At 46.9% G+C, this 25660-nt stretch overlaps 1 protein-coding gene across 2 annotated transcripts; it reads left to right on the forward strand.

The window, feature by feature from the left end:
- The first annotated feature begins 206 nt into the window (after positions 1-206).
- Positions 207-7161, forward strand: LOC124670172 (inositol-3-phosphate synthase 1). Of its 2 annotated transcripts, none has more exons than XM_047206678.1 (10): positions 207-385; positions 461-529; positions 5085-5220; positions 5419-5666; positions 5748-5974; positions 6089-6204; positions 6298-6474; positions 6577-6765; positions 6855-6917; positions 7042-7161. In XM_047206678.1, exons 1-10 carry the CDS (start codon positions 207-209, stop codon positions 7159-7161), a joined length of 1524 nt encoding a protein of 507 aa, XP_047062634.1. The 2 variants fall into 2 exon arrangements, with proteins under 2 accessions (XP_047062634.1, XP_047062638.1); XM_047206682.1 differs by having other exon boundaries at positions 6577-6781; positions 6858-6917; positions 7042-7067.
- Positions 7162-25660: the final 18499 nt, after the last annotated feature.

Here is a 25660-nt window from a genome sequence, read left to right on the forward strand (position 1 = left end):
TAGTCCATTCGTGCAAAGTCACTTACGAGGTTAGAGGACTGGGCGACAGGTGTTTGCCTCCCCGCTCGCAAGCACTACTGTGCGCAGGTCCATCGATGAAGGCGATAAGTGATCTATAAAACGAGCTCCCACAAGAATAGCATTCCTGTATATCTGAAATCGTATCCACTCGAACCGAAAAGATCAGTCACCAATTGTCGACGAAGATGTTCCTGGAGGGGTTCAAAGTGGAGAGCCCGCATGTGCGATACGGCGCCGGCGAGATCGAGTCCGAGTACCGGTATGACACCACGGAGGTGGCGCCGACACCGGAGGGAAGCTGGGTGGTGCGTCCCAAGTCTGTCACCTACAACTTCAAGACCAGCACCGCCGTCCCAAAGCTCGGGTAATTGTTCTTCAACAGCTCCACAATGTTGTTGGTTTTGAATAAATTAGTCTCATCTCTAAATCATGCGCGCAGGGTGATGCTCGTCGGATGGGGCGGCAACAACGGCACCACTCTCACAGCCGGGGTCATCGCAAACAAATTGTAAGTTTGAACTAGCTCATCTAGGATACACATCGGTTAACACATCTCTTCTTGCATGCATAAGTACATTTTCATCATCACATATTTGTTGTTGGGTCGATGGGGATCGGAATCCATGTCAATTAAAATCATCCAAGTATATGCATCAAGAATTTTATCTAGCATACTTGTCCCACCTGCAAACCTTTAGATTGACAAAAGCACCTGACCCAAAGTAATGCTCATGCAAAATTGCATCAGTTAGTCAAGCCAGAAAGCCAAACAAAAAACAGCAATTCGCAATAATGCACAGTCCCCAATGGCTTGGAAGCCAAACTAAATGGACCCTATGATTTTTTTTAATAACAGACGCATATGTGTAAGTGGGTACGGACAACTGAAAGTAGTGAAAAGGCAGTTATTCTTCTCTCAAAGCTGTAAGAAAACAAAATAGAAACATACTGGAAGCCCACTCAGTTTATGCATAGGTGAATTACCCTCCTTTGATGGCCCATATCCACCTGCAGATTTTTTATTTTTGAAGGTAAACAATATACGAATTGCCTACTGCAGCACCTGATACCCCAGGCCATTTATGTAATAACTTCCATATGAAAAGTAGCAGCCAACATGTTACTATAGATACAATCTGTAGCTGTGAAATCAGAGGAAAGATATTTCCAGGCAAACTGATATTGAAAGAACAAATGATCTTTTGTCTCAATTTTGAGTTCGTTGCACAATACACCACATCTATAATCTTCCAAAAAGAAATTATGTGCTATAGCAGGGCTCTTGTATTAACCCTATCTATAAGCAAAAGCCAGAAATAAACTGCGTTGAGTTTAAGGATGGCAATGGGCAGGGTATGGGCAGGGTAGAGCAATACCATACCCATGCCCATATAGTCAATGGGTACAAACTTCCACCCATACCCGTACCCGCGGGTATAAAACTTTACCCATACCCATACCCGGCGGGTACCCGTACCCATTGGGTACCCGGTGGGTAGGTCAAACTGTATAGAAGTCACTCGCAATTTTATATTTCTCGACCACAAATTTGATTGAAAAAATGAATTATCTCAACTCAATAACAGGTAGTTGCGTACATAAAAATTAACAAAATATAAAAAGCACATTCTCATATTTTAACTCATAAGTCAACAAAATTAGACGTATCACATAAGAAATTTATAATAAACGGGCAGGGTAATGGCATACCCGCGGGTACGAGGATATACCCGTACCCTACCCATGACTTAGTGGGCAGGGTATGGGTACTACCCATGGGCATAAAAGTGTACCCATACCCTGCCCATATGGGTATGGTACCCGCGGGTACCCGTACCCGTGGGTACAATTGCCATCCTTAGTTGAGTTAACTACATGATTTCCATAACAAATGGAAACTTACATGGATGATATAATTTCCACGGAGAACTCTGTATAATTTAGGTGCTAAAACCTGGAGTTCTCCATTTATAGGACCAAGTATCGATCTCATCAGCGAGAGCTAGGAATTCTTGGAGACCAATAAAATACAGGCACTGCAAGCCTCATCTGAATGGGAAGTCCAAAAATATTACCTCGGTTATCACATGAAGGAGTTGACTGTATGATTTCCATAACAAATGAAAACTTACATGGAAAATATAATGTCAAATGAGAACTCTATATAACTTAGGTACTAAAACCTGGAGTTCTCCATTTATAGGACCAAGTATCATCTTAGTAAGTCAGAGCTAAGATTTTTTGGACCAGAATAAAACACTGGCACTATAGGCCTCATCTACCATGGGGAAATCCAAAAATATCACATAGGTTATCACAGTTGAGGAGTTGTTGGATAGAAAAAACATTGATCTTTCACAAAAGGAAAAGATATGAGGCCACTGTTGCTTTCTCTAGAAATATTCATGCGTTCGCTGGAGATTACAGTAGACCTGTCACACCTTCCTTGCCCAAGGGCCAAGGCTCGAGGGGTTAGCATGGTTACTGTGGACAGAACAGATAGCATCGGAAAGAGTGCCTTGTTGGTGGCCACCAGAACACCGAACACTCACGCCAGCAACAATAGATCCCAGCAGCCAACATAAGGAAAATCAAATATTTTTCAGGGCACTGGAACCTAACAACCAAATAACCTGAGCTTAAGAAGCAAAAACAAAAGAAAACAGACCGGCAAAACTATGGCATGAAGAAACGGCCTGTCGCAGCGGAAACCGGAAAGGCCAACGCGAAAGAAATCCCTATCGTTGGTCAAGCTAGAAAAAGAAAAGATAAGAGAACTATTTGAATATCAACAACTGAGCAGCTTACTATCAAGTTAATGAATGTAACTCCAGGATAATTTTTTATTGTTATATTAATCTAGCGAAAGAAAATATAAGAAAACTATCTGAATATCAACAATTGAACAGCTAACCATCAAATTGATGAGGGTAAATCTAGGATAAACAGTATAGTGATATTAACAATTATCGACTTGGTTTCTATAGATTATTCAACCTCGCGGTAGATCAGAAATTTTCTGGGCTTCCACTATAAGTTGTAACAACAAATATTTTTTGTGAAACTTCCAGCGCAAATAAGCCAGTCACTTTTGGTTTGCAAATAGAGTATACACTATTTGTTTGCTACCAAACTAATTTTTGTATAGATAGGACTAATAGTTAGAGACAAAGAACTATCTACAATTTTTTGAGAAAAATATGAATCCTTCAGAGAAAGATGAGCGATCCGTGGATGCACACCAGGAGTCAGCCACAATAATCATAGTACTGCAAACGACATGGCATACTTCAGCTCAGCGGCCTAACCCGGCATAAAACTGTTAACATGAAAAGTATTTTCACCTATCGTAAATACTTATTATATACTACAAAATATTAAGCCCGCTCCGTTCTTTCATATCTTCAGGATAGAACGGCAGAAGAAAGATCAAATCTGAATATTCAGTTTATGAACTTTTAGCCCAAAAACGTGAGGAATCAAAGGACAAAAAATTGGGTGTATCCTTGCAATGAGCAACTCTCCAGCATTTGCAGTGTTGGATAAAGGGCAAGGAAACGGCGTGTGTGATGGCAACATCTTTATATCCTTTGTCGTTGTCACTATCCTGAAGGCTTCTGCTTGAAGACCACGTAGATCCCTAGCTACAGCAAACTGAACTGAAATTTTTGTGGACGTGGTTTTACAGGACCAAACTGATGTTCTCAAACAAACCAAAACTGTACATGTCAGCCAAAAATTCACCATTAGCATGACGGTGGCCGCTGCTAAAGGGGGCGTTGCGAGGCAAGTAGGCAACTTGCCGTATCCAATCGACAGTGTCGTCTCCTTTGTAGACGTCGAGCACCGGGGACCTGCCGTGTAGACTGGTGGCCCGGCTCGATGCTGCCGGGCACGATAGCGGGGCCGACCGTCGAGAACGACGAGAGCTATCTGCGGGCAGTAAGTAAGGAGGAAGAGAGGAGAAAAGGAGGTGTCGCGGCTGCTCTCCTCCCCAAGGGATGGAGTTCATAGGCGGCGACCCCTCCATCTGGGAACTCACTGTGGCAAGTGGCAACGGCCATGGTGGTCACTTTCGTCACCCATGGCGACGACCGCTACCGCCTACAGAGTTTCAGGTCTTCTTCTCTGTATTGGCACCGGTTGCCGTGGCAAGCGACGCTGAGTGCTAGCGGTGGACGCTGTGTAATGGCTGGGTCCAGAGTTCCCGGCGGCGATCTGCGCCACCTCGCGCACCGTCTCCAGATCGACCGTGCCGCATCCTGCCGCTCTGCTCTCCAGCCACCAAGATCAACCCGCACCACCCCCTGCTTGCTTCTCGCCTCGGGAGGTCGGATCCGGTGGTGGTGGGAAAGAAAGTCGTGGATAGCGGCGGCGTGGATTAAAAGAGCAGATGAGCTAGGGCTGGTCGGTTCGTATTTTCTTTTTTTATGCGGTGGAGTTCCTTCATGCATGGTTCGATGGAGTACAACGCAGATCATCTTCTCGGGTATAGAGCACCGCTGACCAACACGGGAGGAAGAGGAAAGACAAATCTAGAAGCTCACCACTTTGAAGCTAAAGCCACACACAACCAATCGACAAGAACAAAGCACAACTGAAGAAATGGAAGAACAGACTAACCCACACATGATTCTTCATCCCATCATTCCAGAGTTCCCTTGTTCAAAAAAAAAAAAAAAATCATTCCAGAGTTCCCAAAAAATGCAGAGGGTACCCACATCAGGCAAGTAGGCAACACTGAACCATCGAACAAAAAAAAAGATGAAACCAGATGAAACACACATGTCACCATGTTGTAAATCCTCAGCCTTGCCCAAAACTCTTACAAAAAAAGTTGTTCCCCTTTAATAAAATAAAATAATCAGAAGATCAGATCAATGGATGTTCCAATGGTCTAATGTATCTGCATAGCTTTATGAATTAATTGCTTGATGCACCCTTTCATGTAACCAGATTAGTCGATGTTCAAATGGTCTAATGTATCTGCATAGTTTTATCAACTAATTGCTCCTAAACCGTGTCTTATAATGTTTATTGTTTTCTGGTGGGCTTTTCTCCAGAGGCATTTCATGGTCAACCAAGGAGAAGGTGCACAAGGCTAACTATTTCGGCTCCCTAACCCAGGCTTCCACAGTCAGAGTTGGCAGCTACAATGGGGAGGAGGTCTACGCACCATTCAGGAGCCTTGTACCCATGGTAGTCTTTTTTTCTTAATTAAATCTCCTCCTATTTTTTTTTCGGGGCAGTAGTAAATTTTGTCGAGATTTGTTTGTGAGACAAGAACACATACTTTGTACACTGAAAATTGCATACACGTCGTATTACGATGGTCACTTTAGGGAGAAAATGTTTTTAGTGCTGAACATGCATGCATGTTTCAATTCAATTCTGCAGGTGAACCCGAACGACATTGTGTTTGGTGGATGGGACATCAGCAGCATGAACTTGGCCGATGCCATGGGCAGAGCCAAAGTACTAGACTTTGACCTCCAGAAGCAGCTCAGGAGCCATATGGAGTCCATGGTGCCCCTCCCCGGCATCTTCAACCCGGACTTCATCGCAGCAAACCAAGGTTCCCGCGCTAACAATATACTAAAGGGCACCAAGAAGGAGCAGGTGGACCATATCATCAAGGACATCAGGTACACAATTAGATCAGCACATTCAGACATGACTTTTGTTCGGTTTGTTCATGCTACTGGATTTTACATTGAATGGAACAGGGAGTTCAAGGAGAAGAACAAGGTGGACAAGGTGGTTGTGTTGTGGACAGCCAACACCGAACGGTATAGCGATGTTATCGTCGGGCTCAATGATACCATGGATAACCTCTTGGCTTCTCTTCACAAGAATGAGGCTGAGATCTCACCGTCAACCATGTACGCGATAGCCTGTGTAACGGAGGGAGTACCATTTGTCAACGGAAGCCCTCAGAACACCTTCGTGCCCGGTGCGTATGTATCTAGTTAGCTATGCAGAAGAAACTAAATATTTGTGGTGTTCCATCTTCCATTCCTGGATTTGAACGATGCTAAGATTGATTGTTTTGTGCATTCGTGCACAGGGTTGATTGAGTTGGCCATCAAGAAGAACTCGTTGATCGGTGGTGATGACTTCAAGAGCGGGCAAACTAAGATGAAGTCGGTCCTGGTTGACTTCCTCGTCGGTGCTGGAATCAAGGTATCCTTAAACTTATGGACAGTGTTGATTCAATCCTCCATTACCAAACAACAAAATTTCAAGAGACTAATGATGTTTGCGTTTTGCTTTCAGCCTACCTCTATTGCCAGCTATAACCACCTGGGAAACAATGACGGCATGAACCTCTCGGCACCGCAAGTATTCCGATCCAAGGAGATCTCCAAGAGCGGTGTGGTGGATGACATGGTTGCTAGCAACAATATCCTTTACAACCCAGGGGAGCACCCTGACCACGTCATCGTCATCAAGGTTTGTCCGTTGGAGTTAACTATTGCTCGCCACCTTGCATGCACGTTGAGAGATTCAATTTTTTTTGATTGAAACCTAAACGATCCTTTCATGATACTGCAGTATGTGCCGTATGTCGGGGACAGCAAGAGGGCCATGGACGAGTATACCTCAGAGATTTTCATGGGTGGCAAGAACACCATCGTGTTGCACAATACTTGCGAGGACTCGCTTCTCGCTGCACCTATCATCCTTGATCTGGTGCTCTTGGCTGAGCTCAGCACTAGGATCCAACTGAAAGCTCAGAGCCAGGTAACTGAAAGTGGAGGCATTGTAAGATCAGTTGATATTTCACAAATGATCATGCTTAATTTTTATTTTTATTTCATCTTGCCGTGTAGGAGAAGTTCCATTCTTTCCATCCAGTGGCCACCATCTTGAGCTATCTAAGCAAGGCTCCACTTGTAAGTGCAATCAGTTTTCATTACGAATTAGTTGTCAGTACTAGAGTTATACTCATAGAAAACTTTTCAGTTGGCAAGTTAAATAAGTATTTTTGTTTACAAAAGAGTTTGGTTCTTGGAACAGGTTCCTCCAGGGACACCAGTGGTTAATGCACTGGCCAAGCAGAGGGCCATGCTCGAGAACATCCTTAGGGCTTGTGTTGGGCTGGCCCCTGAGAACAACATGATTCTTGAGCACAAATGACATGCCAAGCGAATCTTCTCATCACAAGGAAGAACAAAGTATCAACACGAGAAGGAATAACAAGAGGCCAATGAAAGGGGAAAGGTGAAGTAGAGATCAGGACAAAGCATGGATCCTCTTGGTGCTTTTCGTTCATTATTAGTTGGCCCTCGGCTCCTGTTTTTCTCTATTTTTAGACTAATTTTCGTGATGGAGACAGATTCATGTATGATAGTCAAAGGAATTATTACTTCGGTTATTTTCTTATCATGGAGCTAGTAGAATCAGCCGGCCTAATATTTGAAACTTTAAATCAAAGAACGGCTTGCAATTGTCAAATCAATGTTTTCTCGCTCTTGGTTTTTTTATTGTTTGGTGATAAACTCTTCTCCTGTGGGTTCAGGGTAGTGTTTTCCTATTTTCGATAAATCCTTGTTGCAGTTGTTTTAGAATTTCAGAAGAGTGGGTAAGAGAAGAATTTAAACACATACAACAAAGAGAAGGAGTTCGAAGTTTGAGAAGTTGCTCTCCTATTCTAACAGAAATTTCAAAAGAGCCAGAAGTTTGAGTGGTCCTGTTCTAATGGTAAATTGAGAGTAATGGGTATGCTAACAGATTCTCATCAGCGACATTCTTGCATGGCTTTCCCTTCATAGTAATGAAAAAAAAAATTGTTACCAGTGTGGCAAGGTACTGTATCTGGTAACAACTTAACACCACAATGTTCCAATGAATGTATTTTATCAATATTAGTTCCTATGCATGGTTGTCTTTGGACATCCCTAGATGGCTAGTTCTTGGCCACTCTAGTTTATAACTCAATTCGGAGATCAGGATACAATATCACATATTCACATTCTATATAGCCCAAAAATTTGCACATAACACTCACACCAAGTAACAAAAAATCTACTAGTAGAGTGCATAGGCCACTTCCTAATTTGAAACCTTTGGTCGTAAGACCAGGTGTCTACCAGGGGGAAGCACCATGCTTGCCACTGAACTTCTTGACAACAGTACCTGAGTGTGATGGCCGACAGTTGGAACGCTTCCAAGCAGTCAGCTTCGACCAAAAAGCCTCTCTCCACAGGTGGGACTTCTATAATTAAACTTTCTATCTCCGGAAGATGGACACAGCAACAACTGTGTCATCCAACTTCCCCCCACTGAAACCTAGGTAACCCACTGCGAGGGCGGCATCTGAAAATGGGCCTCTCCCTGCTCCAGACCACCCTACCTCATGTGCCCTAGCAGCCAGGTGCTCGGCCATGTCCTGCAAGTAAAATAATCATGTCATGGTTGAATCTTGGACAACGATTGGGCACATTATCTAAAGGAAAGTTGATCCTTACCGTCGGTTTTAAATCTGCCTGTAAAGATCTCGAGATCATGGCTGCTGCTTCTTGCTCATAGACATTGTCGAAAAGGCCATTTGTTGCTGTTATAATGACATCACCTTCCTCTAGATCAATTGTATAATTCTAGAAACATAGTATAAATTCAAGTGTTAATTTTTAGTTGTTCACAAGGTGCAAGGACTGACAGGAGAAATTCGGTAATCATTCGCACCTGTACAAGCTTTAAGGGATCAACCCCCTTCTTACTTTGATTTATTTTTTCGAAATGGGGGGAATATCGCCCAAGATTCTGCATCCAAAGAATGCACACGGTTTTTTTTATTAGATTATTCACAAAATCTTACAAGAACAATATAAAAGATCAATCGCGAAGCAACCTTACTATACCTACAGTGGGATGAAGAGGGTGACAATACACCAACTCACATCATCCAAAAAACTAAATGTCTTCTCAAACCGTCCAATAGCAGGTGAGAAGCACATCCAGTCGAGCAGACTCTCAACGCACGCCAACGCACACACCACAGAAGTTGCTACCGCCGTCTTCCTCGACTCCATCTTCAAGAGAGATCATCGCATTAACCTTGCAAGACCTGCCGTTGATGCCACCATGACGCCAGACGGCTCCACCATCCTGCACGCATACATCATCCCGCATCTGTCGTCGATACCCTGCAACACCATGCCACTGAGACCCAGCGCCAACAATGTGGTAGATGAATACCACTCCACCGACATCCGCCAACATCCAGCAGCTGCTCCAAAAACGATGCCCCAAGAGGTAGAATGACGCAGGGCGCACCGCCATCGTCCGATCCGGGAGACCCGGACCTAGGGTTTCCCCCGGAGCAGCACGTGTGAGAGACCGCAGACTGCGACGACGATGCCTTCAAGAAGGTAGCGGCGCGACACGTCGCCATCATCCGCCAACTGAGGTCGGAGGACAGTTTTCACCGGCAGCCGCGCATCCCCAACTCGCCGAGTGTAGTGCCAAGACGGGCAAAGATGACGCCTTTGACAAGGTAACGACGTTGACCCGACACCGCCATCATCCGCCAAGACCGAGGTCGAGGCTCAGTTTTCACCGGCCGCCATGACACCCCAGACTAGATCACCATTGCCGGAGACCTGTGTGAGATCCCATGATCCCCCACACAGGACTACCAGCCTGGCCGACCACCTCCGACAAAGAAGATGACCACCACCACCATGCCCGGGGCTGCTGCCCCAGGTTTCCTCATGACGTGAGAGATGCCCACGAACGCCTCACTGCCGAGGAGTCATAGCCACGACATGCAGATCGACGCCCGCCCTGGCCCAAACGGACCTAGATTGGACCTGATCTTCACAGCCGTCGCCCGGCCGCCGCATCAAGGAGAAGCCTGGCCGGACGCCGCCGCCGTGCCATCCGGTCGTGGGGCGAGAGGAACGGCCGCCGCCACGCCGCAGGGCTTTGCCCGGCAGCGCTTCCGGCGACGGCGGCGGGGGAGGGGGGAACCCTAGGGAGGACGAGGTGAGGGCTCCGGTGGCTGGGCCCCGGCGCGGGGGGAGAGGAGGTCAACTGGGAGACGAGGATGATGTCCGCTAATGACGAAGCTGCATGCATGACCCCCTTCTCAATTTGATGTGGGAAATTAAAACCATAAACCATTAATTCAGATTTTGTGTATACTTTGTATCTCAAGAAGAGAAATTATGTGCCGAATGTCTCGTGGTAGAGGCTGTGAGCAAGGGTTGTGGTATTCTGCCACCCGACGGTCCAGAACTTGGATGCTGTCAGGCAGGTGCTGCAACTCTTGGGATCTGCTTCTGCTTCAGGTCTTCACACCCCAGCCCTTCCAATCGATTGCAGTGACGCCGACAAGCACGCTGCGATCCACTAGAAACTAGAAAAGAGGATGTTAGAACTTTGTTAGGTAGAAGGAATGAGTGAGCCCCTTCCCCACCCCCCAAGCGCCCCGGCCGCTCCAGGCCGCGGCGGCCACCCCCGTCACCCAAGCCGGACCTTGCTCCGCGGCGCTCCGGGCCGCTGCATCCGCTCTGCGTTTCGGGTCCGTCACGCCGGAGCTTCTCGCAAACGCGACCAGAGGCGCGAGATCTGGCGGTCTGCCGGCGTCTGCATCCTCTTCAATGGTGCCTGCCGCTTTGGAGCCCCTGGCGCCGTCTTCAAGCGCGCCTGCCCAGCCTGCTACCTCGAGCAGCGCAGCCGGGATGGGGAAATCAGGGCCGCGTGCCCCGATTTTCTGCCGCCACCGCCTCCTCTCAGGCCTGGGGATAGGCCTCTGCTCTTCATCTCGATGGAGGAGCAGATCCCTCCTCGCGGCAAGGTGCCTGCTGCGGCGCCTCGGCTGCGCTCCATCATTGTTGCTCCTTCCCGCAATACTGTGGAGTTAAATCAGCGGATTGCCCAAGATCACGGTGGAGTTTGGCAAGTGGTGCGCCCGAAATTTTGGTGGCGCCGAGTTACTCCTTCCTCTTCGAGAGGTAGGTCTGCTGGTCAACAACCATTGGTTTCAAGGAGAGGCTCCGGCTTGGAGTCAAATTGCTTCAACGGGCTCTGCTTCCGCTGTCTTTCCTCCTCCCACTTCGTGAGAGATTGCAAAGGTCCAGTCCACTGCCTCGTGTGCAAGCAGCCTGGGCACCTCGCTCGGGCGTGCTTGACGAGAAAGCTCCCCGGCGTTGCGGCTCTCCCTGCCGGCTCTTCCGCGCTGCCTCCGCCCGTCCCGCTGTCGGCAAGCGCCACAGCCAAGACCAGGCGCACCGCCATGGCTCGTGAGCCTGGGCACTCGTCCCGTCGGCCGGAGGAGGTCTTCAGCTCCTCGCTCAGCACTCCGGCCATGGAGATGGCTGCCACGGAGATGAGGCGCACCCACCTTGCGATCCTTGTGTCTGATCCGAGGCTCAACATCAGCACTCGCTCCATCGCCAAGGCGCTGCAGGACGAGCTCAAGTTCGCCTGGGAGGACATTCACGTGTCTGCATCTGTTGCCTGCCAAAACCCACCGGCGAGCAGTGGTTAAGCAACACGAAGAGCCGGGAGGCTTCCAAGACTGCAGGGGCCCCTGGTCCCTCGACGTCGTCCCGCAAATGTTCCGGCACACGTCCTAGCGGTTGCAAGGGCGTGCCACCTGACCTATACCTGGTCAGGAAGGTGTTGGATTGCTTCGATTAGTTTCCTGCATGGTAGACACGTAAACATTAAATACGAGCCCTATCGGCTCTCAGGTTGCCCTGTGGATCGGCTCAAAGAGCCGATCGCCCCATGGCTTACGTTGGGTTAACGATGACATGGGGCTCCTGCTTGATCAATATAAAGCACCAATCTACGACAGTTTAGGGTTTTCACCGCATGATCGGAACATCCTACGCGTAGTTGAGCCTAACAGACACGAAAGATAATGGAAAACTAACCCTAAAAGAGGCCTAAAAACCAACATTAAGTTAATTCCCGGAACATCCCTCTTAGGACTAACAAACCATACCTAACGCACTACCGGATCGTTCAACCCGTTTTGAAGGCCTAACCATACAGATATTAAACCAATCCTTGAAGAATCAAGGAGCAACTATAACGGATCAGATCTACTAAACAACGAACAAGCAGGGCGCTGCCCTTACACCTAGGTAGGTGTAAGGGCAGCTAGATATCGTGGGGCAGCATAGCTAAGCAAGCATGTATAAGAAAAGCATCCATGCCAGCCCCAAAACATCTACGATAAATAATGCTACTCGCCATCAACAACGCTTCAGTACGAGCAGCACAAGGTAACGAATAAACGCGTACTGCCTAGATCGCAAGCAGCATGATGGTTACCCGGAAGAAACCCTCGAAAGAAAGGGGTGGCGATGCGCCTGATTTGTGCTTGTTGTGAACGTGATTGTCCTCCTTTTCCGATAACCCTAGATACATATTTATAGTCCAAGGGACTTTCTAATTCGGGCGTGCACCTAACCGTGCACGAGTTAAACTCTATCTTTTAATTCTAAACTAAGATGCGATCTACTATATTACAGATACATGTGCAATTAAGCCCAAACTCCTCGTGCAAGGCCGCTTCAAAGATGCTCCACGCGTGTATCCTTCAAGCCCATCTTCACTTACGGCCCATCTCCTGATTTGGCCAAAATCCGGTGGTAACACATGCCCCCCTGGTTTTGGTAATGATAATTTCAAAACCACTCTGTTTTTTTCCTTCGAGGGGTCATGTCGTGGCAGAGCAGAACCGTCGCAGTATTCTTCATCATGATGCCTTGCCTTCTCAACTTCTCTGCACGATTTGACAGTTGTGGCACCGCATCCTCGAAAACTGCTTAAGCATTAAATTTCCGCTTTATCCCCTTTTATTTATCCACTTCTTGCAGTTCCCTTCTTTGCCACCATCTCTTCCTCTTCCTCCTCTTCTTCTTCGTAGGGTCTTTCTGTCCAATCCTCCCCCTCCGGGAGCCGACGCCGGAGTGGGACCCGATGGAGGCCCACGAGGCCTACATTCGCCGCGCCATAGAAGACGGGGACGAGTCCAGCCACGACTTCTCCGTCTGGTCTGAGGACGACAAGTCCTCGACCGACGGGGAGAGTGGCCTCCGTTTCCTCACCGACGGGGAATCGGAGGAGGAGAGCGATGACGATCGCTTCTCCTGGGACTTCACCTCCTCCGAGGAGGCGAAGGAGGAAGAGGAGGAGGAGGACGGCACCTCCTCCGACGAGCCGCCGGCCAAGCGATTCTGCCCCTGGCCGGGCAACCTCAGCGACTTTGATAGCGACGACGACGCTGACGAGGAAGACGAGGACAACGAGGGCCCTGCCGGCGGCCGCGGCAGCAGCGACGACGAGCTCGCCGGGAGTAGCGCCGACAGCGGTGACGACGGCGATGACGAGAGTAGCGACGGCCCGTAGATAGGATCTTTAGCATAGGATCCGTAGTAGTAGATGGGGCAATGTATCCCCTAGTTCTTCCTTTTGAGGGCAATCAGCTCTTCTATGTAAGAAATCCCATTATTAATGAAGAACTCCCTTTGCCATGAAGAACTTCCTTTGATTTTGCCGATTTCCTTCATGCTAATTTAGCCGATTTCCCCTCAACCGATTTTGCCGATTGTTAATTTGGTCGATGCTTAATGAGCCGATGGCAACGCATCAGTCCTTCACAATAAATTGCAAGACAGGTCAATTCAGTTATCTCCTCAAACGGTAACCTGCAACCCTTGCTTCAATTCAGATCCCAAATTGCCAATCGAACAAGTCTAACCCGCAGCGTGCGAATTCCAGATTTTTGGACTCCAAAACACATGAGCGTGATGTTCGATTTAACGGTAAAACTCATGCATTAATGCTTTCAGGAGAGCTTTAGGACCGTGTGATACGTCTTCAACGTATCGATAATTTCTTATGTTCCATGCTACTTTATTGATGATACCTACATGTTTTATGCACATTATATGTCGTATTTACGCATTTTCTGGAACTAACCTATTAACAAGATGCCGAAGTGCCAGTTCCTGTTTTCTGCTGTTTTTGGTTTCAGAAATCCTAGTAACGAAATATTCTCGGAATCGGACGAAATCAACGCCCAGGTTCCTATTTTGCCCGGAAGCATCCGGAACACCCGAGAGCCGCCGGGAGGGGCCCTGTGGGCCCCAGACGACAGGGTGGCGCGGCCAGGGCCTGGGCCGCGCCACCCTATGGTGTGGTCGCCCCTTCGCCCCTCCGACGCTGCCCTTTCGCCTATATAAAGCCCCTGCATCGAAAACCCTTACAGAGGAAGCCACGGTACGCGAAACCTTCCAGAGCCGCCGCCATCGCGAAGCCAAGATCTGGGGGACAGGAGTCTCTGTTCCGGCACCCTGCCGGATGGGGAAGTGCCCCCGGAAGGCTTCTCCATCGACACCGCTGCCATCTCCACCGCCATCTTCATCACCGCTGCTGCTCCCATGAGGAGGGAGTAGTTCTCCATCGAGGCTCGGGGCTGTACCGGTAGCTATGTGGTTCATCTCTCTCCTATGTACTTCAATACAATAATCTCATGAGCTGCTTTACATGATTGAGATTCATATGAGTTTTGTATCACTACTATTCTATGTGCTACTCTAGCAATAGTTATTAAAGTAGTTCTTATTCTCTCCTGTCACGTGTGTAAAGGTGACTGAAGTGGTGTGCACCGTGTTAGTACTTGGTTTATGCTATGATCATGATCTCTTGTAGATTGCGAAGTTAACTATTGCTATGATAATATTGATGTGATCTATTCCTCCTACATATGCATGAAGGTGACGAGTGTGCATGCTATGCTAGTACTTGGTTTAGTCTTTTGATCTATCTTACACTAAAGGTTACTAAAATATGAGCATTAATTGTGGAGCTTGTTAACTCCGGCATTGAGGGTTCGTGTAATCCTACGCAATGTGTTCATCATCCAACAAAAGTGTAGAGTATGCATTTATCTATTCTGTTATGTGATCAATGTTGAGAGTGTCCACTAGTGAAAGTCTAATCCCTAGGCCTTGTTCCTAAATATCTGCTATCGCTGCTTGTTACTCGTTTCTATCGAGTTACTACGCTGCTGCATTACTGCGCATGTTTACTTCCCGCAATATTACTACCATCAACCGCACGCCGAGCAAGCTATTTTCCAGCGCCGTACTACTCGCTCATATTCATTCATACCACTTGTATTTCACTATCTCTTCGCCGAACTAGTGCACCTATTAGGTGTGTTGGGGACACAAGAGACTTCTTGCTTTGTGGTTGCAGTGGTTGCATGAGAGGGATATCTTTGACCTCTTCCTCCCCGAGTTCGATAAACCTTGGGTAATCCACTTAAGGGAAACTTGCTGCTGTTCTACAAACCTCTGCTCTTGGGGGCCCAACACTTGTCTACAAGAATAGAAGCACCCGTAGACATCAAGCACTTTTCCGGCGCCGTTGTCGGGGAGGAAAGGTAAAAGGCACTCATACTTCGGTTCCGGTGTAACAGATGCACTTTTCCGACGCCGTTGTGTGTGTGCTCGAAGCTATTTCCTTTAGACTCTGCAATTGCGACATTTGGTTTCTTGTTTACACTAGTTAGGCATAATGGACAACAATGACCTTTTTATTCTATTTCCTGATTTAAGACATGGATGGTTTGATGCGAAAATTAAAAAACCCATGGAACATATTAATATGAATGCTTTGAACACTATTGTTGCTAATGCTATGGAAAATTCTAAGCTTGGGGAAGCTGGCTTTGATGAGCATGATATTTTTAGTCCCCCAAGCATTGAGGAGAAAATTTACTTTGATGATACTTTGCCTCCCATTTATGATGATTATAATGATAGTAGTCTTTTGTTACCACCTGTTATGGAGGATAAATTTGATTATGATTACAATATACCTCCTATATTTGATAGCTACTTTGTTGAATTTGCTCCCACTACAATTAATAAGAATGACTATGCTTATGTTGGGAGTAGTAATTATTTTATGCATGAGACTCATGATAAGAATGCTTTATGTGATAGTTATATTGTTGAGTTTGCTCATGATGCTACTGAAAGTTATTATGAGAGAGGAAAATATGGTTGTAAAAATTTTCATGTTACTAAAACACCTCTCTATGTGCTGAAATTTTTGAAGCTACACTTGTTTTATCTTCCTATGCTTGTTACTTTGCTCTTCATGAACTTGTTTATTTACAAGATTCCTATGCATAGGAAGCATGTTAGACTTAAATGTGTTTTGAATTTGCCTCTTGATGCTCTCTTTTGCTTCAACTTCTATTTCTTGCGAGTGCATCATTAAAACTGCTGAGCCCATCTTAATGGCTATAAAGAAAGAACTTCTTGGGAGATAACCCATGTGTTTATTTTACTACAGTACTTTGTTTTATATTTGAGTCTTGGAAGTTGTTTACTACTGTAGCAACCTCTCCTTATCATGTTTTTGTGCCAAGTAAAGTTTCTATGTCAAAGTTGATGTTATATTTGGGATCGCTGCGCAGAAACAGCATTGCTGTCTGTCACGAATCTGGGCACAGGCCTCTGTAGAAAATTCTAAAAAATCTGCCAATTTACTGAGCGTGATCCTCAGATATGTACGCAACTTTCATTAGTTTTGAGTTTTTCCATTTGAGCAAGTCTGGTGCCATCTTTAAATTCGTCTTTACGGACTGTTCTGTTTTTGACAGATTCTGCCTTTTATTTCGCATTGCCTCTTTTGCTATGTTGGATTCATTTCTTTGATCCATTAATGTCCAGTAGCTTTATGCAATGTCCAGAAGTGTAAAGAATGTTTGTGTCACCTCTGAATATGTGAATTATTAATTGTGCACTAACCCTCTAATGAGTTTGCTTGAAGTTTGGTGTGAAGGAAGTTTTCAAGGGTCAAGAGAGGAGAATGATATACTATGATCAAGAGGAGTGAAAGCTCTAAGCTTGGGGATGCCCCCGTGGTTCATCCCTGCATATTTTAAGAAGACTCAAGCGTCTAAGCTTGGGGATGCCCAAGGCATCCCCTTCTTCATCGACAAAGTATCGGGTTCCTTCTCTTGAAACTATATTTTTATTCGGTCACATCTTATGTACTTTACTTGGAGCGTCGTGTGTGCTTTTATTGTTTTTGTTTTGTTATCTTAGTTCTCTGAATAAGTTCATCCTTGTGTGGGAGAGAGACACGCTCCGCTGGTTCGTATGAACACATGTGTTCTTAGCTCATAATATTCATGGCGAAGTTTCCTCTTCGTTAAATTGTTATATGGTTGGAATTGGAAAATGCTACATGTAGTAATTGGTAAAATGTCTTGGATAATGTGATACTTGGCAATTGTTGTGCTCATGTTTAAGCTCTTGCATCATATGCTTTGCACCCATTAATGAAGAAATACATAGAGCTTGCTAAAATTTGATTTGCATATTTGGTCTCTCTAAGGTCTAGATAATATCTAGTATTGAGTTTTGAACAACAAGGAAGACGGTGTAGAGTCTTATAATGTTTACAATATGTCTTTTATGTGAGTTTTTGCTGCACCGGTTCATCCTTGAGTTTGCTTCAAATAACCTTGCTAGCCTAAACCTTGTATCGAGAGGGAATACTTCTCATGCATCCAAAATCCTTGAGCCAACTACTATGCCATTTGTGTCCACCATACCTACCTACTACATGGTATTTCTCCGCCATTCCAAAGTAAATTGCTTGAGTGCTACCTTTAAAATTCCATCATTCACCTTTGCAATATATAGCTCATGGGACAAAATAGCCTTAAAAACTATCGTAGTATTGAATATGTACTTATGCACTTTATCTTTTATTAAGTTGCTTGTTGTGCGATAACCATGCTTACGGGGAACGCCATCAACTATTGTTGAATATCATGTGAGTTGCTATGCATGTCCGTCTTGTCCGAAGGATCTATCATTTTAGTGGTTGGAGCATGCAAAATTGTTAGAGAAGAACATTGGGCCGCTAACTAAAGCCATGAATCATGGTTGAAGTTTCAGTTTTGGACATATATCCTCAATCTCATATGAGAATAATAATCATTGCTACATGCTTATGCATTTAAGAGGAGTCCATTATCCGTTGTCCATGTTGTCCCGGTATGGATGTCTAAGTTGAGAATAATCAAAAGCGAGAAATCCAAAATGCGAGCATTCTCCTTAGACCTTTGTACGAGCGGCATGGAGGTACCCCTTTGTGACACTTGGTTGAAACATGGCATGCAAAGATCCGGTAGTCCAAGCTAAGTAGGACGAGGTGCGGACACTATTAGTATACTATGCATGAGGCTTGCAACTTGTAAGATATAATTTACATAACTCATATGCTTTATTACTACCGTTGACAAAATTGTTTCATGTTTTCAAAATAAAAGCTCTAGCACAAATACAAGCAATCGATGCTTTCCTCTTTGAAGGACCTTTCTTTTACTTTTATGTTGAGTCGGTTTACCTATCTCCCTCCACCTTAAGAAGCAAACACTTGTGTGAACTGTGCATTGATTCCTACATACTTGCATATTGCACTTGTTATATTACTTTATGTTGACAATATCCATGAGATATACATGTTATAAGTTGAAAGCAACCGCTGAAACTTAATCTTCCTTTGTGTTGCTTCAATACCTTTACTTTGATTTATTGCTTTATGAGTTAACTCTTATACAAGACTTATTGATGCTTGTCTTGAAAGTACTATTCATGAAAAGTCTTTGCTTTATGATTCACTTGTTTACTCATGTCATTACCATTGTTTTGATCGCTGCATTCATTACATATGTTTACAAATAGTATGATCAAGGTTATGATGGCATGTCACTTCAGAAATTATCTTTGTTATCGTTTTACTCGCTTCGGACGAGCAAAACTAAGCTTGGGGATGCTGATACGTCTCCAACGTATCGATAATTTCTTATGTTCCATGCTACTTTATTGATGATACCTACATGTTTTATGCACATTATATGTCGTATTTACGCATTTTCTGGAACTAACCTATTAACAAGATGCCGAAGTGCCGTTCTCGTTTTCTCGCTGTTTTTGGTTTCAGAAATCCTAGTAACGAAATATTCTCGGAATCGGACGAAATCAACGCCCGGGTTCCTATTTTGCCCGAAGCATCCGGAACACCCGAGAGCCGCCGGAGGGGGCCCCGTGGGCCCCGGATGATAGGGTGGCGCGGCCGAGGCTGGGCCCGCGCCACCCTATGGTGTGGTCGCCCCTTCGCCCCTCCGACGCTGCCCTTTCGCCTATATAAAGCCCCTGCATCGAAAACCCTTACGGAGGAAGCCACGGTACGCGAAACCTTCCAGAGCCGCCGCCATCGCGAAGCCAAGATCCGGGGGACAGGAGTCTCTGTTCCGGCACCCTGCCGGACGGGGAAGTGCCCCGGAAGGCTTCTCCATCGACACCGCTGCCATCTCCACCGCCATCTTCATCACCGCTGCTGCTCCCATGAGGAGGGAGTAGTTCTCCATCGAGGCTCGGGGCTGTACCGGTAGCTATGTGGTTCATCTCTCTCCTATGTACCTCAATACAATAATCTCATGAGCTGCTTTACATGATTGAGATTCATATGAGTTTTGTATCACTACTATCTATGTGCTACTCTAGCAAAGTTATTAAAGTAGTTCTATTCCTCCTGCACGTGTGTAAAGGTGACAGTGTGTGCACCGTGTTAGTACTTGGTTTATGCTATGATCATGATCTCTTGTAGATTGCGAAGTTAACTATTGCTATGATAATATTGATGTGATCTATTCCTCCTACATATGCATGAAGGTGACAGTGTGCATGCTATGCTAGTACTTGGTTTAGTCTTTTGATCTATCTTACACTAAAGGTTACTAAAATATGAGCATTATTGTGGAGCTTGTTAACTCCGGCATTGAGGGTTCGTGTAATCCTACGCAATGTGTTCATCATCCAACAAAAGTGTAGAGTATGCATTTATATATTCTGTTATGTGATCAATGTTGAGAGTGTCCACTAGTGAAAGTCTAATCCCTAGGCCTTGTTCCTAAATATCGCTATCGCTGCTTGTTACATGTTTTATCGAGTTACTACTCGCTGCGTTACTACGCATGTTTACTTCCCGCAATATTACTACCATCAATCGCACGCCTAGCAAGCTATTTTTCGGCGCCGTACTACTGCTCATATTCATTCATACCACTTGTATTTCACTATCTCTTCGCCGAACTAGTGCACCTATTAGGTGTGTTGGGGACACAAGAGACTTCTTGCTTTGTGGTTGCGGGGTTGCATGAGAGGGATATCTTTGACCTCTTCCTCCCCGAGTTCGATAAACCTTGGGTAATCCACTTAAGGGAAACTTGCTGCTGTTCTACAAACCTCTGCTCTTGGGGGCCCAACACTGTCTACAAGAATAGAAGCACCCGTAGACATCACCGTGGCTGAGACAGCTTGATGCTGAAGCTGATACTTCTGCAGAACAGGCACCACTTACTCACAAATTCCCTTGTGATAGTTTACAGTCACCCTGCTCTGTTTCTTCGCAGCAACAAGCTGACCCAGAGCCTATCAATGATGATGGCTCCCTCTTCAAACTCCTCCCACCAGCTCCGGTGGTTCCCTTCTGCAATAATTCACCACTGTTTAAAAAGATTGTGGTGCAGAATTAGCCGATTTCAGCCAAAATCGGCTCCGAAGAGCAAAGGATCTTCAGGGCCAGCTGCCCCCGAGCCTCAGTCAGGGCGAGAATGGTAGTGAAAAAGGTGGCTGCCAGGAAAACTTTGAAGGGCAAACACCCCTCTAGGCTTTAGTAGCCTATTAAGTCCAGTAATCCTGCTCTTGTAGACCTCTACCGAAGATGATATCAGCGAGGATACGCAATCCAGCTGACGAGGTTCAAGCTTGGGCACCTCTGAGGATACCACCACGTAAAACCAGCCAGATGTGCCACCATCGGTCTCCAAGAAAAGGTCAGCCCCTGAACCTGCTGCCCCTCCAACTCATCAAAACAGGGCACCATCTTTGCAAGAAGCTTCCAGTGGGGATGCTGATGAAGTTCTGATGCCCTCCACACTAACGGTGACATTGACCAAGTTACCACCTTGGTCAAACTCCAGGCAGAAACGCCATATCCGATTGCATCGTCATCGGCTGTTCCCCTGGTCCTAGGAGGGGTATGCTCCCTTTGTTGGGCTCGTCCTTACCCTGATCTGCATGCTTATGCTGCTCTTGTTGTTTGTCAGGGTTGGGATGAACTCCAATGCTTCAAAGCTCTGCTTTCTTCACCCATTGAGACATTGGTCGAAAACTCTGAGGAGGTGAAGAACATCCTTGAAGAAATCCAGCTCCACATCCCAACGACGCTGCGGTTGAAACTCTGGCCAGTCGTAACGTTGTCCTGCCTTCAGGTCAAGGGTGCAGTTGGATCTGTAATTCTAGAGTCGATGTCCGAGCATCGGCTGTGCTTAAAATTTTTCGTATTTTCGATTTTTTTTATATCAGCCGATCGATTTCATGAATCGGCTCCTCCTGGGGACATACTTCGTGGCCTTGTATCTTCTCTGTATGTATGCCCCCCGAGCCGAATCCTTCAAGTGATTGAAGATATCGGCTTTTCAGCCAACTATAAGCCTTTCACATCACTCACCATGCGAAATAGCACAACGACTAGTAAATGTGGTGAGAATGTGTTTTGGACGATTGCTGGAATCGGCCTCCCTTGCAGTTGTAACTCTTCTAGCTCATCAGATGATGTAAACCCATACCCCAGCTTCCCATCGCCCGCTAAATCAATGGTGAACCCAGGCAGAAGGCATGTTGAGGTTAATTTTGGCCGATTGCTAGAATCGGCCTCCTTTTCCATTGCAATGTTTAACGAGGGTTTACAACCTCTTGGTTCTCTGCTATAGCGACGTGGCATGCTTGAGGTGAGATCCTTGCTTTTTATTTTTTGGGGCTGATCGCAGGGATCGGCCTTGCCACGTACGTCCATAGACTTGGATCTTGTTACTCTGTCAGGCCAGTGGATAAGACCAGCCTCACCCCATTTTTTGAAGCTTCGATGCGCTCACAGACCGTCCAGTATTGATTCCGAGAGCGGCTCTTGGTCGTTTGCTTCCCAGATGTTCATGGCAGCCAAAGAGATGTCGATCGAATCATCTGCATGAACAACCTCCACTTCATCTCCATCCCATTGTATGATGCACTGATGCATTGTTGATGGAATGCAACAGTTAGCATGGATCCAATCCCTTCCTAGCAGGACAGCGTAAGTGCTCTTGCTGTCGACGATGAAGAAGGACGTAGGGATGGTCTTTCGGCCGACAGTTAAGTCCACGTTCAGAACACCCTTGGCTTCTGACGCTTGGCCGTTGAAATCGCTTAGCGTGACGTTGGTCTTGATCAGATCTTCATTGGAACGTCTCAAACATCGTAACATGGAGTATGGCATTATGTTGACTGCTGCTCCCGTGTCAACCAGCATCTTGCTGATAGGCTGCCCATTGATATAACCCTTCAGGTATAGGGCTTTCAGATGCCTGTAGCTCCTCTCTCGTGGCTTCTCGAAGATAACTGGTCGTGGCCCGCAATCAAACTGTGCCACTGATACTTCCTCATCTCTTGGAGCACAAAACTCTGACGGGAGAATGAACACCATGTTTGTATCAGCCGATGCCTCTGCATCGGCTTTTGTCTGCTTGGGTCGCCACACTTTCTTTGGTGGGCGAGCCTCTGTCTCCAGTGTTTGTTGAATTTTCACGGCCAGATCGGGCCGTGCTTTCCTCAACGTATACAGGTATTGCGCCTCGGCTTCCTCCAAGTTTCGTAGCCGTTGCACTCTGCGCTTTTGGGAGTGGCTGAGTCCATCAGGACACCACCTTGGTCGGTGATATCTATCTTCTTCCTCTGACTCCTCGAAGTCTTCATCTTGAGATGAGTCAGCTCGTTTGTTCTGAGGTGGGAGAGGTCCTAGACGCTTGAACACTGAAACTTCATTTGTTCCCTTCCTCTTCTGTCTACATTCTGGGCATTTCTCGATTGTAGGCAATCGGCTCATTCCCCGAGTCCCAAGCAGTGTTTGAAGAAAGGACAGCTCCAATGCCTATCCATGTCCTCTTGCTCTCTTGACCTCCCTTCCGGCGCGACGCTCATACCCTTCGTATCGACGGTATTTCCTGTTGTCTGCATCAGACCGACGATATCTATCGTCGTCTGCGTCGTAGCGCCGACGTCGGTCGTATTGCTGCTCATATTTGTTAAGGAGACGTGCGGAGAGTGGTCGCTGATATCAGATGGTATATATGTTTCAAGAAAAGCTTGCACAGTATATGGATTTCTTGAAGGTTTAACCCGGGTGCCAACATTATAAAGAAAAAGGATAAGTTCAAACCCCTCTCATCCTCAATGATCATATTGTGTAGAATGACATGATGTCCTTGAGTGTGTCCATATCCCAAAATCGGGCTGGTCCTCAGACTATTGCAAATCTAGCTTGCAAAACACCGAAAGCTCGTTCTATATATCTTTTCGAGCTGCCTCTTGTTCTTTTGCAAACTCAGCTTCAGCTATGTTCCTGGCTCCCCCGGATGGTTTTCGCAAATGTGACCCAATCCGGGTATATACCGTCGGCAAGGTAGTACCACATTGTGTACTCCCTCTCGTTGACTGTGTAGTTGCAAGCCGGGGTATCACCTTTAGCAAGCCGGGCAAGAAGGTGGGATCGATGCAAGACATTGATATTGTTGAGTGAACCGAGCAAACTAAAAAAATTGTGCCAAATCCAAAGATCCTGCGATGCAACGGCCTCAAGAACATTTGTTGGGTCGCCGCTCCAGCCACAATACAAGCCTTGCCAAGCTTTTGGACAATTTTTCCATGTCCAATGCATACAATCTATGCTCCCTAGCATGCCCGGCCACCCCCGCTGTTCATTCTCTGCCATTAATCTTGCGATACCTTCGTCATTGGGAGCTCGAAGATATATCGGCCCGCACACACGCATCATAACCTTGCAAAAACGTCGCCAATGTCGTATCTTCGCCTATGCGAAGATACTCATCGGCATAGTCCGCCGGAATGCCGTATGCAAAGATGCACATGACGGCGGATATTTTTTGGTGCGCGCTAAATCCCATAAGCCCGGCGACATTTCTCTTGCGCTTGAAGTAGAGCGTGTGGTCCTCACACATTTGTGACGATCTTGTTGAACAAAGATCACCGCATTCGGTACCAGCGGCGAAAAAGATGGGGCGGATATGTCGGTACCTCGACACAATAAGCGCGCATGAGCAAGGTGTGGCCGAGGGCGCGGTTCCGCGGGATGCACAGCCGCCCAATGGTCGACCCCTTCTGATTCTTCGGCCGCACGTCCGTGACCGCCGTCGCCGCGAGTATCCCCGCCGTCTGCTCCAACTCGTCGTCGAGCAGCTCCTCCAAGTCGGAGTTGGCGGAGGAGGACGAATCCTCCAACAAAAACAACGCGCATGGGTTCATCTGCAAGGCGCAACAACCGCGGCGAATCATTAGAGCTGTTGAGGCAGATCCGCGGCTGCGAGGAGCTTGGGGAGAAGACTTACCGGCCGGCGGCGAGGCATGCGCGGTGGCGTCGATTCCGGCCGATTGGTGGCCGATTCGCGCGCCGGCGGGCGGAGCGGACGCGGCGGGCCGACGCGTGTGCTCCTACCAGTTGGAATCGGAGGGGACGGCCGGGGGAGGCCGGGATCTGCGGCAGCGCGCGGCGGCGGTTGGCGAGAGGAAGATGAAAGGGACAAGCTGAAAGTTCCTTCACGCCAGGGGGGGGGGGGGGGATGGATGGAGGCCGCGCTCGCACAGCCTCTCTGACCCAGGAACTTGGGGTTTCTGCGTCACGAATCGGGGCGGTCCAAAATTTTGTTTGGAAATGAGGATCTGATGGGGATCTGAACGGTCCCCTTTTTAGTCTCCGAACTGGAAATCAGCGGTTATTATGCGGATGGAGTCGGATGAGGGTCTGCTAGAGATACTCTAAACCAGGTTTGAAAATCGAGTTTTTTTCAACTGCTCCTTAATTTCACAGTTAAGGCGGTTTATAAGCTGAAAAGAACTGGCCCTATGCCATGGCATACCCTGGCTAACAGATTTTTCTATGTATACACTGTGGATGCGCTAATGATCGGAGATAATTACACGATTACAATTAACCTATGTACCTAATGCCCGTATCTAATTTGCTAACCCTATTGGCATGTGTGTGCCCAAGCCTAAAAATCCAGTCCATGTGTTATAGGTAGGCCATCACGGTGGAAGCCTAAGCCGGGAGAGTTTGGTAGTCTGCATGAGAATCATGGCTCACTGCGCCAGCGAGATAGGATTCCCATCTCGTTCCGGACGAGCTTGATTCACAAATGGCACATCGTTTGAAAGGCTGGATTGCATCGAGTTGCACCCAAGTGACATTTTGATTCATTGGTTGCATAATTTCCGTAGCCTCACCTATATAGAAACATGATGACCTTGCCTCACCTATCACAAGACCACCATGGCACCGCCGTTCACAAGTTTCGGCACGTCGGCAATGGCACCGCTGGTCACGCCGGTCAAAAGCATCACCACGTCGCCGACCACGAAGACGAAGACCACCATGACACCATCGGTGACGCCGGTCACACGCATGGGCACGTCGCCGACCACGAAGACGAACACCACCATGACACCATCGGTGACGCCGGTCACAAGCA

Source organism: Lolium rigidum, chromosome 7 (assembly GCF_022539505.1).
Source record: "Lolium rigidum isolate FL_2022 chromosome 7, APGP_CSIRO_Lrig_0.1, whole genome shotgun sequence".
Lineage (NCBI taxonomy): Eukaryota > Viridiplantae > Streptophyta > Magnoliopsida > Poales > Poaceae > Lolium > Lolium rigidum.